At 42.8% G+C, this 21,604-nt stretch overlaps 2 protein-coding genes across 3 annotated transcripts in view; one reads left to right on the plus strand and one right to left on the minus strand.

Annotated features, from left to right (window-relative positions):
• The window catches only part of tshz1 (teashirt zinc finger homeobox 1), a 30,329-nt gene extending 9,277 nt beyond the window's left edge, over positions 1-21,052 (minus strand). The window contains exons 1-2 of one of the 2 annotated variants that reach the window (XM_069697876.1): positions 20,646-21,052; positions 19,850-20,489 (exon numbers count right to left, since the gene is read on the minus strand). In XM_069697876.1, coding sequence (XP_069553977.1) covers positions 19,850-19,889 — 40 coding nt within the window. In that variant the 5' untranslated portion in view covers positions 19,890-20,489; positions 20,646-21,052. Of the gene's footprint in view, positions 1-19,849; positions 20,609-20,645 lie in introns of those variants that run through there. The other variant, XM_069697885.1, reaches the window with a different exon arrangement.
• Positions 1-21,604, plus strand: part of LOC138620573 (leucine-rich repeat and immunoglobulin-like domain-containing nogo receptor-interacting protein 1) — a 291,009-nt gene that overhangs the window by 154,682 nt on the left and 114,723 nt on the right. The window lies entirely within an intron of this gene.

Raw genomic sequence — 21,604 nt, forward strand, 5'->3', positions numbered from 1 at the left:
TCTTCTTGAAATTAAGATAGTTCTTTAGGAGTCTGGCTGTATTTCTGCGACTGATCACCTCCCAGATGATATTATGTGATGGATATAATTTAACAACTAAAGCTTTTGCACAATACTGCATGTTCCAAGTAGTTTAAAATTATAATAACTCCTATTATGCTAAAAGCCTTTTTAAATGGGTCATCTTGACACTGCATTTCACCTCTGGCTTACCTTCATTCTTTTGACAATGACAAAAACAGAGAAAGACCACGAGACAGAACAGATCATTGAGGAAAATAACAAATCTGGAGAACTGCATTTCCAGTTCTTTCTTGAATTGCTCTGAAAATGTTCTTCTGTTCTAATCTTTCTTTCATTTTGTGCCTGTGTGTGTGTTCAGATATCCTGTGAGCCAGTTTTGACACGCCATGACAGTGACTGCGGTCTATAAATCACCTTTTCCCTGAACTGTCAGTGCCTGCTTGTTCTGAGATGAAACATCAGCCATTAGATCATCGGCACCACAGATTCCAGCCCTTTCTGCTCAACTTTTCTGCCAAACCACCCCCCCCACCACACACACACACACACACACACACACACACACACACACACACACACACACACACACACACACACACACACACACACACACACACACACACACACACACACACACACACAACACTGCTCTGGTGCTGCACAGACATTTCAAACCATCTGGTTTGTTTTCAGGCAAAGTACAGATAAAGCATTACTAATGCTAATTAACAATGATGTGAGGGAAATTTACTCAACCTATGCCAAGCACTGATTCAATGTAGGCTATACCACAGATGTAATTTATTAAACACAATTGTTTAGAAAAAATATTGTCAATATCTTCAGCATCTATAACTTATTTGCTATGAACAAGTTGCAGTGTTTAGATTACAGCCATATACAGCCGCGTCTTAATTCTCTGTTGTAGATAGAGACATGCTCCGTTTAATTCTAGAAAAATTAATCATAAAATTAACAAGCAAACAAAATAACACGGTTTATTTTTTTCTTCATAGATGCCGTCTTTTGAATTCACCTGCATTGCCCCTGACAGTGGAGCTTCCCCCGACTAAACAACATCTGCTCCCATCGCCTAGCAACAACCAGTTGATGGATGACCCCAAAGATGGATAATTACCATAAATCACTATGGTTGTGTGGAGAACAGAGGCAGAAAATCATTGCTGTGAAAAAAAAAACCCAGGATGAAACACAGTTTAGACTAGTGTTGCCTCGTGTTTAGATAAACTTTATTTGTTCTAAAATTGTCAAACGTGGTTGTTGACGAGTTATTATATGGACAAAAAAACCTGCTCACTGAGTGGGAAGGTAAAAAGCAAGAAGTAGATTTGGATTTATTTTCTTCAAAGTGGCCGCTTGTATGTAGAGAGAATGCATGAATAAAGGCTGTAAAATGAACCCTGATGAAATGACTCATGGGACAAAACCTGTCCTGAAGGAGCACTGACAAACAAACTGGGCCGAGGAAGGAAGAAAGGAAACAGCGGACGAAGAATGATGGCAACACTGATGACTTTAGTGCAACCAAGAAGACGAGGGGAGTCGGAGGAGAAACACGAAGAGGAAGTGTGTGTACAGTGCGTGTACAGCCTGCACGTACGTGTTTATTTATGCACGGTGTGCGTCGGAGCGGGAGTCTGTGACAGAGGTAGATAGTGGGATACAGGGAGAGAAAAAGAAAGCTAGAATTCAAGGAAAGAAGAAACTGAGAGGGCACAGGGCCAATAGAGGGTCACCGCCTAACCAGTTTGGTCTAGCTGAGTCTGGTTGCACAATAAGCCATCAATCAACCTTCTCTGCACTGTCAGCCCTCCCCTCCATTCACACAGGCCATCCACTTTGTACACTGCTGAGGAACAAAACATAGAGAAGGAACAGAGACACACAGGGAGGGGAAAAAAAAACACACACACACACACACACACACACACACACACACACACACACACACACACACACACACACACACACACACACACACACACACACACACACACACACACACACACGCGCTACGCACACACACACACACACACACACACACACACACACACACACACACATGAATCTGATCCTTTAGTCTCTGCAGGGAAGAAGCACCCGAACGGCCCAGTAACACCGAGAAAAGGCACAATAAAATCCATCTGCTTGTCTTCACAGAATACCACATACTTAATGACAGGTGAAGGAGTGACTACCTGAAAGGGGAGTTGATGAGCTACTGACGATGACAAGCTAAACACATGCTAACACTAATTATTTAACAAATTAAATCTGGATGCTGTTAACTAAATCCCTTAAAATGTGGTCGCAAAATCGTACATTATTTCAGCGGTGAGCTAGCTTGCTACTGGACTTTGCCGTCTCATAAATATCTTGATAGCAATGGGACATGATTTTTGAATAGTAGTTATATAATGTAAAAAATATCATTAGTATACGGGACCGTCGTTCTTTCTTATATGTCCTGTTTGGCACGTGGTTGTAATGCGTTACTGCCTTCAGAAGGTGGCAGTAATAAACCTGTCTGCCAGCCGCCATTAAACAAAATGAGGAGAAGATGAATGCGTTGGTAGCAGACTCAGAGTTTTGCAGGTAAAATGGCGTCTTGTTGGGGGATTAGCTGTCACAGTCGATTAATATCGAACAGTTTCAAGAAAATTTCGAATAGTATTTTTGCTTGCCCATCCTTAAGAGATACCATTTCTGCTTTGTGCAACGTTAGCCGGGGAATACCAGATTCAAATACACTGCGTGAATACATGGGTCTGGCCACGCTCCGTTGGAGATGGTTTCCGCCACCATGTGGAGAATGTTCTGCACCAAAACCCTTCCACAGCTGTCATTGTTGGAAACAATGGCATGACTTCAGCGTCATCCTAGCCACTCCCACAGGTCACTGATTGGTCCACCCATCAGGGAGGCTGAGTGAGCCCTCATGCGAACAGAGTTTCCAGACTATAATTATAGTGAAGACTGAAGCTGTCAGCAATAGGTGGGCGGAGCCAGTCTAGTGCAATGTGCCTTTCAAGTCAAACAAATAGTGTGGCTTTACTCCACCCCTGCAAGCAAATCCGCTGATTGTGGCAATTCTATTGAAAAGAACAGATTTTGCTGTTTTCAATGCTCGATCAAAACATTTCATCAGCTGCACTCCGTCCTTGTCTACATCTCCATAAGGTATTCGGAAACAACCCACAACACTGCACATGCAAAACAAGCCAGAACACAATAATGCCGAGAACTTTGTGAGGCCTCAGAGACCTAACTTACATCCTTTTCCCAACATGCACACAGATAGACAAAGAAATTATAACTTTAAAAACTATAAAGTCACTTTAGGGAAATTAATTAGAACGGAAAACCCTCAGGCTGCTCAGGACAACCAAGTGTCCCCAAACATTTTAGTGCTTTTAACGGCATGTGTCACCAGGGAAATTCCAGCGATTGTGCACCATCAAAACCGTTATCCTTTATGCATCGCCACATTTTCTTTTTCGTTCTGCCCGCTCAAGTGACGAGTTAGTGCTGAAGTCTGGCGCTCCATTAAACATAGTTCCAGTGTTTCATTTCAACACTACTTTAGGATTTAAGCATGATGAATAGCATAGGGGCGTAACAAAAAAATATAACAAAAGAATAAACAGAGCTACACAGCAGTTTGGAGAGTGTATGTGTGCGTATGTGGAGTTCTTTTTCCCCCTTCCTGATGACCATAGCAATAAAGTGACAAAAGAAGAAATAATAGGAGGGAGGAGGGATTAGGGGGAGAAAAAGGGTCCCTGGAGAAAGTCAGTAAATTATGTAGTGGGCTTTAAAAGTGGAATAGTATCAGTAGCCATCTCACCCTAATTGTGTCTGTGTGAGTATGCATGCGTGTGTGTGTGTGTGTGTGTGTGTGTGTGTGTGTGTGTGTGTGTGTGTGTGTGTGTGTGTGTGTGTGTACACAGTGGTTATGAACAGCTTCACAGTCAGAGAGAGAGAGACAGGAAGAGAGGAAGCAATCCTTCAACACAGCATAATATCAAACTGCGGACAGACAACGAACGGCTGGAAGGTTCTGGAAACGAGAGAAAAGCCTGCCTCCCTCACATTTTAGTTCCCTACGCCGCCTCCCCGAGTGCCCTCCATCTAACACCAACACACACTCACACACACACACGCATAAATGGCACCATAACTCTATATCCGCAATCAATCTCCGCGATGAAGACGCATCCATCTTCAGTAATGTTAATGGGAGGGTTTTGGGGGTTGGAGGGGGTGGAGGACAGGGGTAAAACAGAGGGTATGTGACTACAGAGCTTACCTCAGAGCCGTGTGAGGTAATAGAGACAAGGTAAATGAATAAAAAGTGAGAAAAGAGCCGTGTGCATTTGTCCATGTTAGCGTATTTGTCTGTATGTCAGGAGGTCATGTGTGCGTCAGTACGTGTGGGAGAGTGACTGATGGCTGTCAGCTTGCATCTGGCAGAGAAAATAAATTAGTCTTATGAAGACAAATGAACAGGGTATGGAAAGAGTAAAAGGGGGTGGAGGGGGATCACGACAGAGAGGGAAGAGGAAAGGAGGAGAGAGATAAAATGAAGGAGACAAAAAGCATTGCTGTGTGTATGTGGTGGCATGGATATGAAAGGGAGGAGATGGAGTGCTGGTGCCAACTAAGAGAGTTCCTTTCCGCAGCCAATGACCGTTCATTAAGAAGGACGGGTCTGCTGGCAACAGGAGAAGCTTTGGCTGTGGTTCCTCTGGCTGCAAGGGGAACATATATGTGTGTGTGTGTGTGTGTGTGTGGGGGGGGGGGGGTGTTGCTGGGTCCACTGCCAGCACGTTAAAATCCAGAACATTTTCTTTTTGCCTTGTGTTTTAAAAGTCTTTTCTTTCTTTAAACAGGAGCAAACAAAGTGTTTTAAAAAGCACAAAGCAGCTTGGGTAGTGTCTGATCGGTGGGTTTATATCTGTGCTGGAAGTGCCTCTGTGTGTGTGTTTCCTCTGCATGCGTGTTGATGTCAGCGTGTATCCATGTGTGTTCTATCTCTGTAGATTTGTCAGTGTCTATCCCATGACACACTCCCCTCGTTGTGAGTGGAGGAGAGCTCTCGGGGGGCTTTGTCACGCGGCGGTCTGTTCTTTTCCTGAGGTCTGGCGCCCCTCGTTTGATAAATGACACATGTCATTCTGTCAGCCCCTGCCATCCGGGCTGGGAGGCCCCCAGCTGATGTATGGCCGCCCAGGCTAAAGGAAATCAGAGTGTTTTGGCAGCAGCCTGAGAACATGGCCTCTTATACTGGGTATGTGTCTACTTTTGTGTCTGTGTGAGTGTTTGTGCCTGTGTGTCTGTGATACTGAGCGTATGTTTAATTGTGTGTGTGTGTGTGTGTGTATGTGTGTGTGTGTGTGTCTCCCCAAGTAGGTGTGTGTACATGTGCATGTGTGTGTGTGTGTGTGTGTGTGTGTGTGTGTGTGTGTGTGTGTGTGTGCATGCTCTCAACCTGTCAGGCGGACGGGCAGAGGGAGACAAATCATCGTCATGGCCGCCCCAGCTGTTCCCCAAATTTGGTGCGAGGAGGAGAGCGAGGGGGGAAAAAAATGCTGCCATTTGAGTTTTAAACGGCTGATGCTTCCCAGAAACGGGAATGAGTGAGAGGACAAGTGGAGCTAAGCAGGCACACGCAGGCGCACACGCACACGCAACACACAACACGCAAACTGAATCAAGACTCAAGCCAGTCCCAGAAGGAAGCAACAGACATTCAGGGGGAGAGACTTCTGCTGCGAGCAAACATGTGCGTACGCACATAAACACACATGCTTCAAACATACTCGTATACAAACACACAAACACAAACTTTGGACAGGGCATTTGCACCTTAACCTCAACTGAAAAGCAGACAGGGAACAAAACAAAAGCTTCACATGTTCACAGAACTGTCGGGCATGAACTCGAAGCATTTTCCTCCAAAATCTGCTGCTTAAAAACGCACAAAAACTGTCACTCCAACATGTTTGTTTTGACTTTCACCCCTTGAATTAGCTTTAATCCTTACTTTCATTGTAACCCCCCCCCCCTCCAATCTTGCTTACATTTTTTTCAAAATGTCTCAAAACGTCGGTACTGCTTTCATTTCCTGTTCGAGGGACGTTCTCCATAAACAGCCACCCACACACTAACACTTCCCTGGTGGAGGACAGTCCCACCTGGAGGTTGTGAACTCTGTACGACCCCGCGTGATTGGGTGCGGGCCGAACTCCCTCCCCCTCTCCCACGGAAAAGAAGCGGGAGAAGGGGGGAAAAAAACAGCGTCATTAAGCTGTGAGGGATGAGTGGCAGCCATGGGTGACATCCTCCCCTCTTTCTCTCTCCTCCACTATCCAACTGCTTTCACTGTCTCTCGCCCTCTCTTTTTTCTTCTTCACTGCCTTGATACTTTTCCCTCGCTGTATTCACCTCTCTCTCTCTCTCTCTCCATCCCTCAACCCCTCAAGTCATTTCTCTTTCACTCCTCTGTTGCTTCGCCTCCTCTTTTTCCACTCCCTCATCCCTCCCTCCTTCGGTCCCCCCTCCTCCCTGGTTCTTTTTTGTCTGCTGTCAGTCTCTTTTTCTCCTCTTTTTTTCACCCTTTTATTCCTCTCCGTCTATTGCTTCTCTTCTGCCCCTCCCTCTCTCTCTCTCTCTCACACACACACACACACACACACACACACACACACACACACACACACACACACACACACACACACACACACACAATAGTGCCTCACTCAGTCCTGTCTAGCTCCCTGGCCCTGGTCTTGTAGACACTCAGCGCCTCCATACATAATAGATCCCAAATATCCTGAGGAGGGGTGCACATTTTCTCCAGCTCAGGATTGTGCCATCAGCACTGCCTCCACAGTAGCTCTACTGTCTGGCATTGTGAGGCCAAAACCGTCCAACTCTGTTTTTAAAATAGTTCTGAACAAGTGCGAAAATGTCTTTCTTACTCAGACAGGCTTCATGTGTTTAGTTCTCTGTCTGAAGAGGAGACCTCATAGCCAATAAACTGTTCCCCTATTTGTTTAAATACCATGAGCCTACAATCATTTCGATGAAGAACTTCAGAACAGAGTGTTATATCATGAACTTCAGTGTTAGAGAAACCATATCTGCTGCTACCAACAACCAGTGTTGCTTTAACACTGGGGGTCTGTATATTACAGCTTTAACTATACTGATTTTTTTTCTTTCATTTCTGTGAAATAGTTCACAGAAACCACTTTGTCCTTCATCTAAAGCTGCACTTTGTACTCAATGGAGTAGATGCATGGTTTCCTCTTGAAAGAGTCCGTATTAAAGTACAAATCTCCTTAAATAAAATTCAAAGGATTCCCAATTGCCAGGCACTCACCTCTGTCTGGTCGGCTAACTTGATATCCTGAGGGGAGGGGAGAGTCTAACAAGGTAATTGACTGAACTTGATAAACGTGATGTTAATCAGCACAAGCCAGTCTGCACCTTGATCTTGTTTAGTTTGACAAAGTTTAATTAAACATCCCTGACGTACACAGTGCACTCCTCTAAGAACACGTCTTTATTCCCTCTGCTGACAAATATGTTTCATTAACATTATTTTTGAACAGAAATTCAGGGGTTTTACAGAAGCCCTTCTAGCCTGTCGATGTTCAAGTGAGAGACTAATCTCAGATAATGTTGCAGCTGCTGTTTGTCACACTGATAAGACCGGCCCACACTACAGCTGTTTTATATGCCTGCGACCGAGTTGTCAGAAACAACCTGTTTTTTTTTTTGTTGTGCCAGAGAAACTTCGAACAATCAAAGCTGCACATACTTCTTTCTGATTCTGAACGTAAAACCGATGAAATCATGTTTCCCTGCATCAATCTGTGTACTTTAGCTGCAATAAATTATGGTGGAGGTGAAATCATCTGACCTTTTGTCGTGACAGATTTTGATGTTTATGCTGCTTTTAAGGCTTTCTTTGCAGTAAAAAGAAAGCATTTTCCAAGTACAAATGCAAAAACATTTTGTGTTGCTGCTAATTTCTGTTGATAGGCTGCTTTATATAGTTGATCAGACACAATGGGTGATATAATGATATCACATTTTGAGTTGTGATGGACATTTTCCACTATTTTCTGATATTTTATAGACCAAATTATTAGACAAATAATAGGCAAATTAATCAACAGTGACAATAACCTTCAGTTCATTTTTAGCACTCCAAGAAATTGTAATATCATGAAACCAAATTTCTCATTTCTCAAATCCAGGTAAATTTAGTTTGTACAGAGAGATTTACAGCTTGTACATTAATCAATTATTAAGTGCAATGTATTTTTTTTTGTAAATAAATAATATTCAAGTTGATGGTTGCTGTTCAGATAGTTAAAAGGTGTTACTTAGTCATGACTGGAGATTTCCAGTCCAGTTTGTATGACACTGCTTTCTTAAGGCTCTGAAATCTGACTGCAGTTATTATTAAACCAGAGGACGTTAAGAACGAGGGAGGCTCCAACTATGAGCCACTGCAGGAGAGGAATGAAGTGACAGACTCAGAAGATGAAGAGGAAAAACAGATTAGTTAAGTTAAAAAAAAAAAATTAAAAAAAAAGGAAGTCACATTCACCTAGAAATGACTCACACACACAGACATGGTGAAACTGGGAATGTGGCCACTCGTGGACTTTAAATGTAAGGCAAGACAAGTTTCAAATACACTGTAATTATTCAGCAAGATGACAGATATATTACACAGGCCTTCACAAGGGTGAAGCAGCCAGCAGTGCCCAAAGTAGAAGGTAAAGTAGAAGGGAGAAGCAAATGCTGCTATATGGACCTAAATGGACGAGATAGACAAAGGGCAGTTCATGGTTGTAGGCCAGTATCTTAAAGTGTACAAAAAAGATCATATCTTTCACTGTTTTAATGGAAATCAAACACCTTTAGGTCCAGATTTCAAGGAAACAGTGCAAAAAGCAGCACAGTCCTACAACCAGTTGTACAAAAATCAATAAGTATTAAAAGTAAAAGTGTTCATTATGTAGGGACAATCACAGGAAGGCTATTTCATATTATGTTATTGGCTTAAGATATAAAACATGACAGATGTAGAGACAGCAAGTTGATACTGTAGTTGTTCATTTTAACTACGTACTAAAATACAGCTGAGCTCTTGTTCAATCTTTTGCCAATGGTTAGATTAAAAAATGAAAACCACTCTCATTCCTGGACAGTAAAATGAAGATATTGCGAAGTCAGCAGCGGTTTAGCTTAGCTTAGCTAAACTTAGCACAAAGATAGGAGAGACGAGGGAACCGCTCAACTGGCTCTTTCCTAAAGTAATACAATCCACCTACAAGCAACTCATGTTGCATCTTGTTTGTTTAATCTGCATGAAAACCAAAAAGTAAAAATCTGTTTTTTTTTCCTTTGGCCGACTGCAGTGTCTATTAAAAAAATATTTGCCCCTGAACTGTAGTTAAGTAACAGAATATGTGCAAATACTTACGTTAAGCAGCTCATGAGCAAACTTAATTAGAGCACTTTAGTGAATTTTCCACAAGGTCATTCATTTTGTTGTATTTATGTCAAAGATCAGCGTTCATGCAGACTCATCATACGAACATTATTCAATGTCAACATATTTCCTGCGTAGTTAGTTTGACGTAGGTGCAGCCCTGTCATCATGTGGCTTCGTGTTGTGGGAGACGAGAGGCAGACGGACCAGAGACAGACAAGTAAACAGGCCGACATTTGGGTCACCATACAAACAGAGGCAGGAACGGAGACAGGTGATCAGAAACAGATGCTCAGGTGGACATTCAGCCAGTGAGTGAGACAGACAGTTGGTTTGGTGTGTGAGGGACTGACTGATGAAAGAGACACACTGACAGAGGAGGGGTGTACAAGAGGCCTCCCGCTGTTCTCTCGGAGACAGACGACTTAGGGAGACAGAGCTGAGCTTATACCCCCCTGTGACTGTCACTGTCTCAGACAGCACAGCGGCTCTGGAAAGATTTGGGAGGAATTTTCGGGGGGTAACATGTGGTGTTGTTGAATCGACTGGGATTCTGAAACATTATATCCCCTTTCAACTGCCCATCAAGTGGCGCACTGAAGCTGATGACTGCAAAGTGATTACTTTGTGTAACACCCAAGCAAATCGTGGTCAATGGGTTTCTGTTCAAATGACAGCATTCAGGGAAAACTGAATAGCGCCACGCTAACGAAATAGCATTTGATTCTTTTCCTGTGCAATGTGCTTCAAGGATAAACTGTCTGCTGAATGAGGATGGAAATGGCTATTGGAAAATATGTGACAGTCATGTGTTTAGACTTCAAAGAACATGACACAAGACTTTACTGCCCTGTGACCTTTTGGATTTTTACAACTCATATGTGACTGCAGGATGTTGCTGAAGTCAGACTATTTAAAAAAAAAATAGAGAGAGAGAGAGGTTCTTGAAATATGAGAACAAGGCCAGTGGGCCTGAAAGAGGAGAGTATTACGTTCTCCTTTTCAGATGTCGAGTTCATGTTCTTGTAACCAGTTCACTGACTCTTGAGCATCCGGTGTGAGAGAGAGCGATAGATGAGGGTGAGAGACAGGGAGGAAGATGAAAGAAAATATGAGCAGGGTAGAGGAGAATTGAGTCAGTAAGATAGAGATTGATGACAGATAGGAAGATGAGAAAAGGCTTACAAGGAGAGAGAAAGAGGAGGGGGGCAGTAATCCCAAAAAAATGAGCAGTGAGAGGGAGAGACAGAGGGAGTAGGTAGAGATAAAGATGAAGAGGTAAGGGGAGGAAAGAGAGATGGCAGTGGCACTACACCAGGCTGCAGCGTGACCTTCCCCAGCGTCCGCTCTCAAGGACAAAGTGTCATCTGTTAACTGTATCTGTTCCCAGATGGCTTATCTGCAGTAAACTAGTGTCCAAAAAATGATATTCATTGCTACTCAACCCACGTTATCAGTTAAATAAACACTCCCCGGGGGTTAGAAATCTCCGTCTCCTGACTTTCGTCCACTTGCACCAACTCCTGTGTCGATATGCTGAGGCCAGCTTTTATCAACTGCTATATAATAAAAACAAGTACCGGTCAGAGCACAACACCCTCTACAAACAGCAGAAGCTCTCTTCAGCACTACGGCTTGTGTGCACATGTTTAATTAATCTAAATGTTTACAGGAGGATTATATTCATAATACCAACCGTGTATAGTTCATTATGTTCAGACCCCGGTCCAACCTTTACCCAAACAACCTCAAAAAAACATGAACGAAACACACAAATTCTATGTTAGCCTATTTGTTTCTTTATTGCTTGGTGTGAAGAATCGATGCAACTATGCATGACGACGTTTTCATTTCCCTATTCTGAACTCGCACAGGTTTTAACATTTCTTGCTGAGGCAAAACAATCACCTCGAATGCACTGCAGTGGTTACCACCCAGAAATGCCTTTTATTTATGTCCACCACAGAGGAGCCAGTGTTTGCACGTTGTCGAATCCCTCCTTTGAAAACAACAGATACCGTTGTTGTCTGTTCAAGATTATATTAGGGCAGCGACAAACGATTGATTCGAAAACTGGAACGATAAAAAAAAAAAACTGGTAATTTCATTAAAAAATGTCCAAAACCCATCCAAAACCTGCAAATGTCTGTAAATATGATTCTGTTATATTATTATTCACCGTAAAAACTAGAACCAGAAAATGTTGGCTATTTTTGACGATTGTTATTGTTGGTGTTCGCAAAATCCCAACGCATACAAGAACTAAGTATCTTATGTCACTTCATACAAGGAATCTGGAAATGCACTCACTTCTATCCAGAAAGCTCCACCAGAGAGAACATCTCAATTTAAAATACAACCAGGGACAAATTGGTAATTTGGGTTCCCAAAGCTACACAACAAATGTTTTGCACTTATATCGCGTCTTTTTACTTTCCTGGTCTACAAAGCACTTAACCATTTTTGCCCTCCCATTTGCCCGTTCACACACCAATAGCAAAAGAGCTACCATGCAAGGTGCTCGCCTGACATCGGGAGCAACTTGGGGGTTCACTGTTTTGCCCAAGGACACGTCAGCATGTGGGCAGGAGAAACAACTTGGCTTAGCATCGTTTAAGGAAATATTACATTGGTTTCATGAATAGACAGTGTAAGTGCGGTTGCAATTAAACTGTTAAACTTCCACTTCTGCAATCGAGAAGGAAATGTGTCTTTTTATCCCTACATGCGAGGTTAAAATATACCTACATGGCACCAACAGAACAAGCGCAAGAGCTGGCGCGCATGTCTTGAACAGGCACATATAATCAGCGGCTAATAACGACACGTTGGGAGTCGCAGCCCCAACGTAAATCAATGGGCAAAATAATTGCTAATACGCTGGTTATTGATCAGAGTGCCCGCCGTGCACTCATTTTCTGGGGCGACTGTGGGTAAGCGCTAATGCTGTGACAAGGGTAAAGTGCTATTTCTCAAAAAGGCGCACAGACAGACAGCTGGGCAGGAAAAAAAAAATGACTGCAGGGCCTCTGCAGTAATTCTTAATTGACACCTGTCAGAGCAATGGCAGCAGTCACAGCTGCTGCAACAGAACGTCTACCCAAGTCATGTTCATCTGTCACTTTTAATACCTTTTCTTCACAGCCCCTCTTTCTTTCTCTCCCTCTGTTGTCCCCCCCTCCCTTTCTCCCCCCCACCCGCCCACCCACGCCCGCTCTCACCCACCGTGCTTCAACCCAGATGTTCAAGGCTGGTGAACAGAAGCAGCACCACTTCAAGGCCAAACCGTACAGGACATCAAATGGTGACTCGCTCACCTCAGCACCGTTTTTAACATTTAATTTGTGGATCAGAGCTACTTTAGAATTTAAGACCAAGAGACTGAGAACTGAGAGCAGTTTAACATTCAATAACATGGTCATGCATCTGCAGTTTCCTTATCTCTAGCATGATCGCCACAATTAGCACAACAGGCACCACATCAATGGGAATTTCTAATATATCAAGTAAAGAGAAGAAAAAAAAAATCGGTTGTTGAGTAATTTCTGAGGTTACTGCAGCAAAATGCTAAAAATTTGTCTCAAATGTGATCACCGCATACAAACTGTCTCTCCAATACCAGCGTCCGCCTGCCATGCGGTATCAATCATACAAGGACCAATGCAACACAGACACACCAATGTAACGTGTTTTTACTGAGGTACTTACACCACGCTGGGGGCCAAAGTAAAAAAAATATACAGGAACCAATAAATTATATTATCTTATAGAGGAAGTAGACAGGTGCTCCCCTAAGTACACACTGACCTCACAGTGCACCCTGGACCTCCCATCGTCTCGTCTTAAATCATGACTTGCCCTTTTTCTTTTTCCTTTCTGTAGCCCTTTTGCTTCTCAGCCCGATTCCATCTGTATAATTCTAAAACTTCTATTATTATTAGAAAGACAAAGTACAATATTTGTGTAGAAAAAGCAAATGCAGCTGGCCCACTTTGTAGTGTGACAACCTACCGTTCTTTGCTACTCTGCTATAGCCTACAGAGACCGTGAGAAGATGAGCACTTTTAGACAACGTTGGCAAAAGTTGCCGTCCAAAAACCGGTCCTCTCAGATTCTTAACGTGGAAAATAAACTGCATGTTGTCATGTGAGATCAGGATAAAAAAATAAAAAATGTATCAGAAAATTAATCGACTTTTGCTAAATAATTACGAAAAACACAAAAATATTATTTCAGCTGCTCAAATGTGGTGATTTTATGCTTTACTTTGTCAAATATGATAGGAAACTGCTTTAGGCTTTGAACTGCTGTTTGTTTCAGCTAATGCACATATATAACAATCAAGAGAATTTATGTCAAAGTCCCGGCCTGTTCTTTAACTCTCTTCTTCTTTCAATCAACTGTTTTTTTTAGTTAATTAGCAGGAAAACTTTTCCTTCGTGTGAATGCTTCAGAGTAATTAGCGACCGGTGCCCTAAACCCCCCAGGGACAGTCATGGGTTTGATTTGGTTCTTGTTATTATTCCTGTTATTATTTTACATCCCCACCGTACATTGTGGCTTTTGTTCTGCAGCTGGTTTTGAAACGTCGCCAAGATATCTTTGTGAATCAAAAACAGACGTGCTGAAATTCAGAGACAAAAAATAAGTGCAGGATGTATTTAAGAAAGAGGATGCTCGTGAGTTTTTAGTCCAATAAAAAATGACCTTGTTTTCTCTTATGTCTTTGTCAAGGCTCCTCGTGTTGTGCTTGAGTGCAAATCCAGGTTTTCCTGCTTCCTCTGAACCTCATTAAGCTCGGGGATAGTTTTACCTCGCGCCCGCAGCGGCGAATGCCTTTACATCTTCACTCGGCTGGCGAGTCTAATTCCCACATATTTTCAATTCGACCCTCTCTTTTCCATAAGAGCAGTCATCGATCTTCATTTGTCACTTAACCTCTACGAAGATGAGGACAGAGAGCGGAGTTGTGCGAGTGTGCGTATTAGTGTGTGTGTGTCTTTGATTTCCTGAAGGCCTACTGGCTCTGACACCACATGCAAATGAAACTACGGGGGTAGCGGAGTGTGGGATAGCAAATATATCCACTGACTCCTTCAGTCAATGTCACCTGTTAATGACACTTTACATACACTGCATTATCACAGGATCAGAATATTTCACATTCACACACACATGCAGGGTTGTACAAACATCCTGCTCAGCGATGCAGAGAGGCACGCACACACACACACACACGTTCTGTTCTCATCTACAGACTTTTCACTTCAAAAAAATATTTTTTTTTTTGTCACATCACAGCTTCAACTGCTGACAAATTGTCATTAAATCCTTTATCAGAAACATCCTGATAAAACTAACACAAGGTTCTAATAGTCATCTTTCGGTGCTTGCTTCTTAGCTGACAGGTGCCGTGAGCTAAATTCCTGCAGAGGAATACAATGCCAAGTAACAACAACAAAATGTATTAATGCTGCTCGGCTTAGAACTTTGTTCCTGTTCTGTCAAACACACCAAAAAGCTGTTAGCGGAAAGATCAGAGGGAGAGGAGAAGTATTAAGAAAATACTTCATGCTCACGGAAAGCCACATTCGCATTAAAACTACCTCCTCTGCATAGCTACTAAAGTTAAGTTCGCACCAACTGCGAGTGCGTCCAGCACAGTGTTGGCCTTTCAAGTCGCACATTTTGATTTGTCACGTGGTACTTACTGCAAGCAAGCGCTGGAGTTGAGTTTACACTGGAACCACTGAGGCGGGGACATGAGAGGAGTTGATTTTTATCAAGGCAGCTTGCAGACTTGACACCGAGCTGAATTTGTCAGCAGTAATCGGTGGACCCGTCACTGATCTGTCAGCTACCTGGATAATTAGGGACCACAGCTAACGATGGCTTCGAGAAGAGGGGAAGCCCCGCCCCCTCCAAGTCATAATTAAGAGACTCCTTTTTGAGGTAGTGATAGTGGCAGTCAAGGGCGCTCTGTTTACGAGAGAAGAAGGCAGCCGCTAATGTCAATGAAGGGGGCTCACAAGGTGAAGCAACGTCTGTGCATTCTGTTTAATCTGAGTGCAGCTCAGTATGGCTTCAACCTGGACAAATGCTGCACAGTGCTTTCATTACACGTGTGTTGAGCTAAGCGACAAACAGATGATTAAAATGTAGTACTGAAGTTGGTTTACAGGAGACAGTGAAAGACACGTATTACAGAAATGAATAGCAGTCGCAGTCTATGATTGTAGACTGAGTTCTGAGTTCTATATTAAGAGCGCTAAACATCTGATTAGATGCTTCAGTGAGTAACTTAGCCGGTTACCAAACATTTTTATCAAGACAGCAGACAAAGGAAAGCTAATTACTGTCTTCAGGCATGAAGGACCACATTGCCACACGGTGATGTCTGACAGTGTCACAGCTCGTCAGTTCCTTCATGACCGGATAAGAACAGACCTCTCAGGAGAGGTGAGAATCGAGTTCAGGGTCAAATAAACTTTTGTATTTGGGAATGAGCAGAAACTGAGCAGATTCTTGTGCCAAATTAAACCCAAGAATAGTGTACAAGTATAAAAGTGACACTCCCTATATGGACCTGTATCGTGCTCCATCCCACAGGGGATTGGTCACTCACAGTTTGCTCTGCCTCTTCCTCTGTCTCACTCATTAAAACTGAATGTTGATGCAGGAGAGGCAATAAAAAGGGATCTTTTTTTTTTTTTTTTAAGCTCACCCTTTTAAAGTCCTGTGGAATAAATTTAACACAGTGTCACACTGTAATCACACTGACATGTTGAATGATTAGTTGACAGATTCATTACTTAGAGTGACAGTGTTTGATTTAAGATATTGCGGTTGGCAAACTAAAAGCAGGAGTAGACGTGCGGCAATACCATTAATTTTCCAACAGCAATCAAAACTGTGACCTCGGTATCAAGGCAGACATAGAGTTATGGGTTCTGTGTATACGTTAACTACAGTATCTCCTATCCAGTAATTAAAATAATCACTGGCTATCTAGCTGTAATATTTACAAGATGTTGTCATAGTTAAACACGATATTACCGTCTGATATTTCAGTTTTGATTAAAAACCGTTAAAAACGGTACTGAAGAACCAAAAATCACAGACTGTAACCCCTCGATTACAGCAGTTACTATCACAGTCTTATTTTATTCAGCATAAAGTTGATTTTGTGCTATTAAACCATCTAGCACAGCTCTTGGATTCAGGCTCCTTGTAACCAATATCTAACTAACCGTTTTGATGAATTAATTGATCTATAAAATGTCAAAAGATTACTGAAACTGCATCTCAGCTTTTCGAGCAAGTCAAAGTGACATCTTCAAACTGCTTGTTTTGTCCAACCAACAGGTCAAAACCCCGAAACCTTCCACTTGCTAGATTAAACGCAGAAAAGGCAGCACATCCTCACATCTGAGAAGCTAGATCCAGTTAATATACAGATCATTTTTGCTTAATAGACAGCTTGATTGATTATCGAAGTTGTTGACGATGGGTACATCGTCTAATTGATTATCATCAACAACTAATCATTTCAGCACAACTTTGATTGTCACTTTGATTGAACAGCAGTATCTAAACTTAGCATAGGCGAGTGAACACAAAAAAAGTTCCTGCTCCAATGCCGTTTGTGTTTTTATCATTTAAATTCTTATGTTTTTATTATCATCCTAATTATTGCCATTTGATATGACTGCATTATTTACCTTTCATTAATTACTGGAGAAATACATCAGCGCAACTGCACTTTAGTGAGGAGAGACCAAAAGAAAAAAAAGAAAGAAAAATGACAACAAATGACTGCAGCAAAAGTCTCTGCTGCTCAAATTGCACTGCACTGAACTGAACTGCCAAAACTAACAGATGCAGTAATGCCGTTCCAAATGAAAGAACACTGATGTATTGTCAGTGGTCATAAACTAGATAGGGTACAGCGCCATTACAGGGTCTAAAATCATCACTGTGACTGATGAAACAGAGCCCATTTGAAATGGCATACAAAGAGCTATTGAATCCCCCCCACCCTGTCTCTCTCTCTTCTCTCTCTCTCTCTCTCTCTCTGAGCAGCATATGCAACATTTTGTTTTAGTGCAACTCCAAAGTGACAAAACTGGGATGTGGAAATATCTGGCCGTGCATTGTAAAAAAAAAAGAAAGAAAAGACAATAGCCTGTGTGTGCTCACCGAGGAAGCAGGCAGACACGTCAGTAAAGGTGGTAAAGTTTTTGGATTGACCATATGTCAAGCACTGGAAATAATGTAGAGACACAGCCTGCCAAGCTGGGATTGACCATTACGGCCTGTGATGTATGTGTCTGTCAGAAAAACAGACAATTAAATCAATATTCAAAAGCTGAGCCGGAATGGGGCCACTTCAGAGCCCAGCCAAATGACCAGAAGAGGCTGGAAAACAAGAGACAGAGAGAGAGAGAGAGAGAGAAACAACACACTTTTTGGTGCTCTCTTAAGGGGTTTTCACCGCCATTTGTAGCAGAGGTATAAACCGACACTATTCATTTTCACCGTGCAGGCTTGCTCTTCAAACACATTTCTTTCTATCCATCACTAAAGCCTCGCGTCAATTAGAAATTACAGCCCCACCGAGTTCAAAGTCTTCCCGTCACAACCTTGATTAAGTCTGCTTAACCTCACATTTCCACCGCCTGCTTAACATTCTACAGCTGTTTTATTCGGCTTTGGTCATTACTGCATGAACTTCAAAGGCTCCTCTTTTCCCGTCATTTGGAAATGCGTGTCAATCACACACATCTCCCAGGGACATCAAATGGATTCGGGCAAACATGCGATTCTCTCGCAGAACAGCTCGTGTCTGGTCAACTTAGCGACGACATGCAGGCCGGACTGTCGAAAGGCGAAGTGAGGGAACTGACATTGAAGCGGTGGCATAAAACTTCTCTGGAAATATGCATGTGGTTATTTACTTTTTATGATGTACTTTCCCTGTAAAAAAAAAAAAAACCAACAAAAAAAAACAGGACTGTTCAGTATGAATTAGGTCTTAACTTTTAGCACTGCGTGACACATCATCATCTGAAACAGACATTCATATTTTGAAAGTAGAATATTACATTTTGTCATTAAAAAAAACCCAACATACTCAATAGTTGTGTTTAACCAGAAAGTTAATTATTAGCAAGCTCTATATACTAAACTAGATTTATTTTAATCACATGGGATAAATCGTTTTCCTATAATGACTTCCAGAGCAAATCTGTTGTGATTTTGCCTACTTTATCCCTTCATTGTTATACCCATGTTTAATGCCACATGTAAAACAACAACAACAACAACAAATGTTTAGGATATGCACCACTTCCTGTTCCTAAGAGATGCACACAGAGGTCAGGTCAAGAAGAGACTGAAGTGACCATGAGAGGTCACCTCGCCCGTTTACCATTCTGTGTTTTAGGACTATTTCTGTACGAGATGCCCCTCTGCGATTTCGCTACGCCCAGGCACCCCCTCCTCTCCCCTCCTCCCTTGTTCCCTCCCCCTTGGGTATTAATCGCCAAGTGTTTATCCCGCTTGAGAACTTTTCTTTCAATTTGTCTTTTCTTTGCTCCTCGGCGGGGGCAAAAAGTTATCCTTTGAGGGAGTCCAGCTGCCTGGCGCATGCGTGTCTCTATGTTGAATGATTTACTGATGTTTATCAGGAATGAATAGATCAAAGGCAGTCGCATGACAGGCGATCAATCAAGCATCAAATCAAGGATGGCAATCCCAGAGCGGAACACAAGATGAAAATACGCTACTTTACTTTCTTTTCTTACTGACACCAACACATCAAACACGTTAGCCTGTAAAAATGAGATAAGACGAGCTTTGTTGGGAGAACTTGGATGCTGGCAACCTACAGTGGAGGATCAGCTTTAAAGCGTTCAAACTATAAAGTGCAGCTCAGCGCATTCATTCCTCAGGAAAAGTTGGCGTTGAAGAACGGCTGCACAGATGAAACGATCCCGTTTCCAGTCAAACACGCCTTAGGTTGGGAAAAATAAACTTTGTTGTGGGCTACTGAGCTGCTGAAAACTACGCATGTAAGCAGAATTAACCTCACATTTGCATTATGGTGGCTATAATACGTCCCCGAGAAGGTCCCGTTGTCTCTACATTATGTCCTACATCAGGCCTATCAGCTGCCGTGTCACCGTGCAGATCCCTGGCTGCGTATTCTGGCTGGAAGGGGGAAGAAGTGTGCGTGTTTCGGTGCATTTCGGTGGGTAGTGTTTTGTTTGCAGTGCCGGGGCTTACCTGCTGACCGCCGCGGCGCTTGCTGCTTTCTCCTCGGCATGCTGCTGCAAGACTTTCCGCTTGACTTTTCATGCAGAGATCAAAATAGCGGACGAGCAGGAGAGGAAAGCGGTGCAACGAGAGGAAATCAAAGCCAGTAGCGTTTCCTCAGTTCTGATATATTTGAAGTGTAGCTCCCTCGTAGGGCGAAGAAGTCTTTCTTGATCGATGCAAGTGGGAGAGTCACTCTCTACGCGTCTCGGAGCATTTCTCTGATCGGAGTGTCCGGTGGGGGAAAAAAAAGATTACAGATAATTTAGAGCAAAAAAGGGTCTCGTCCGTTAACTTCTGCCGATCACAAAAACTCATCGCAGTCTGGTGTGGTGAAAACTGGCGGAAAGCTTGGTGCGGATCTCAGTCTATCGGGCAGGGATATGGAGAGCTGCCTGCGCCCCTCGTCGCGCTTCCATCAAAATATGTTTACACCCCTCACCGGACTATTTCATACCTCTGTTAACGGCAAAAGTGAAGAAAACGGAGCTCCTCTTCTCGCGTTTTAACTCACTCGGTGGGTGCAGACGAGTCCAAACTGCGGTGTGCCGTGTTTTGCTCCCTTTCGTCCGTCCAGGTGCCAGCTCCGGTCGCCAACCTCCGCTACAGTCTTTAGGAGGAAATCGGGGGAAAAGAGAGGAAAGAGTGACACGTTAGGCGGGCTGGGTGTATGTCAATCAGTCAAGTGTGTGCGTGGAGAAACCCCGCAGCAATCAACTCGGATCCCCTCTCGCTGAAAACACCCACTGGTTAATGAAATACTCACATACACGCTTCACCGTCCGATTGTCAACACGGACACTTGACGAATTTCTCAGAAACTCATCACAAAAGACAGCGAGCAGGCCAGCCCGCTGAGCCGCAGACTCGGGCTTCTTATTGTTTCCTATTTCACTCCCTCTCTCTCTTTCTTTCTTTTTTTTTTTTCTTTAAAAAAAAAAAAAAAAGAAAGTATTATTATTTATTTCAAAAGCGCAAGGAGCGTCTCCGGATATTCTCCGCAGTGAAATGTGCGCACATTGGTGATGCGCGGTGCGATCAGACAGCTCCCACTGATAGACAGACACATCCAGCTGCCTTTCCGGCCTCTCCTTTACTCCACCCCTCCACAAGCGTCACCCTGACAGTCAGAGCCCACCTGTCAATCTGCTGCTCTAATTGTTCACTGGGATGGCTTTCATTTCAACGCCTTTCTGTCCCCACACCATCCGAGAGAGAGGCATGCGTCCTGCTCGTGGACGCAGGAGTGGCCGATTTGCAACCCTGTATTCAAACAATAGAATGAGAGGTGCCTCAAAAAGTTGATGTGCAGTCCGTGTGTGTGTGTGTGTGTGTGTGTGTGCAGAGATATTTCTTGAATCAAAATTAGATTTAGTTGAACAGTCACTGCTACAGAATATCGCAGGCATATTAATAGTGTATAAGCGACGACTGCACTAACATTTTTTTTTATGCAGTGTAATCACGTTTTTTGATCTGCAAAAATATACGAATAAACAAATAAAAGCTTTAAAAAAAAAAAAAAAAAAAAAAAAAAATCGTTATCAGGCCTGAAAACATGAATATGAAGCTTCAAATGAGGGGCAACATTTTTTAACTTATTGTTGCCCCAATATAAATGCTATTTAAGATTATTCCTGAGGAAAACGTTTTTGTTTTGTTTTCAGTTCTGCACAAACTATCAAAACGGAGACGATGCGATAGTGCTTCATTTGTTTAGGCGGT

This window comes from Brachyistius frenatus, unplaced genomic scaffold (genome assembly GCF_029030835.1).
Source record: "Brachyistius frenatus isolate BFR_SWC_R1_liver_20210118 unplaced genomic scaffold, ASM2903083v1 Contig_2, whole genome shotgun sequence".
Lineage (NCBI taxonomy): Eukaryota > Metazoa > Chordata > Actinopteri > Embiotocidae > Brachyistius > Brachyistius frenatus.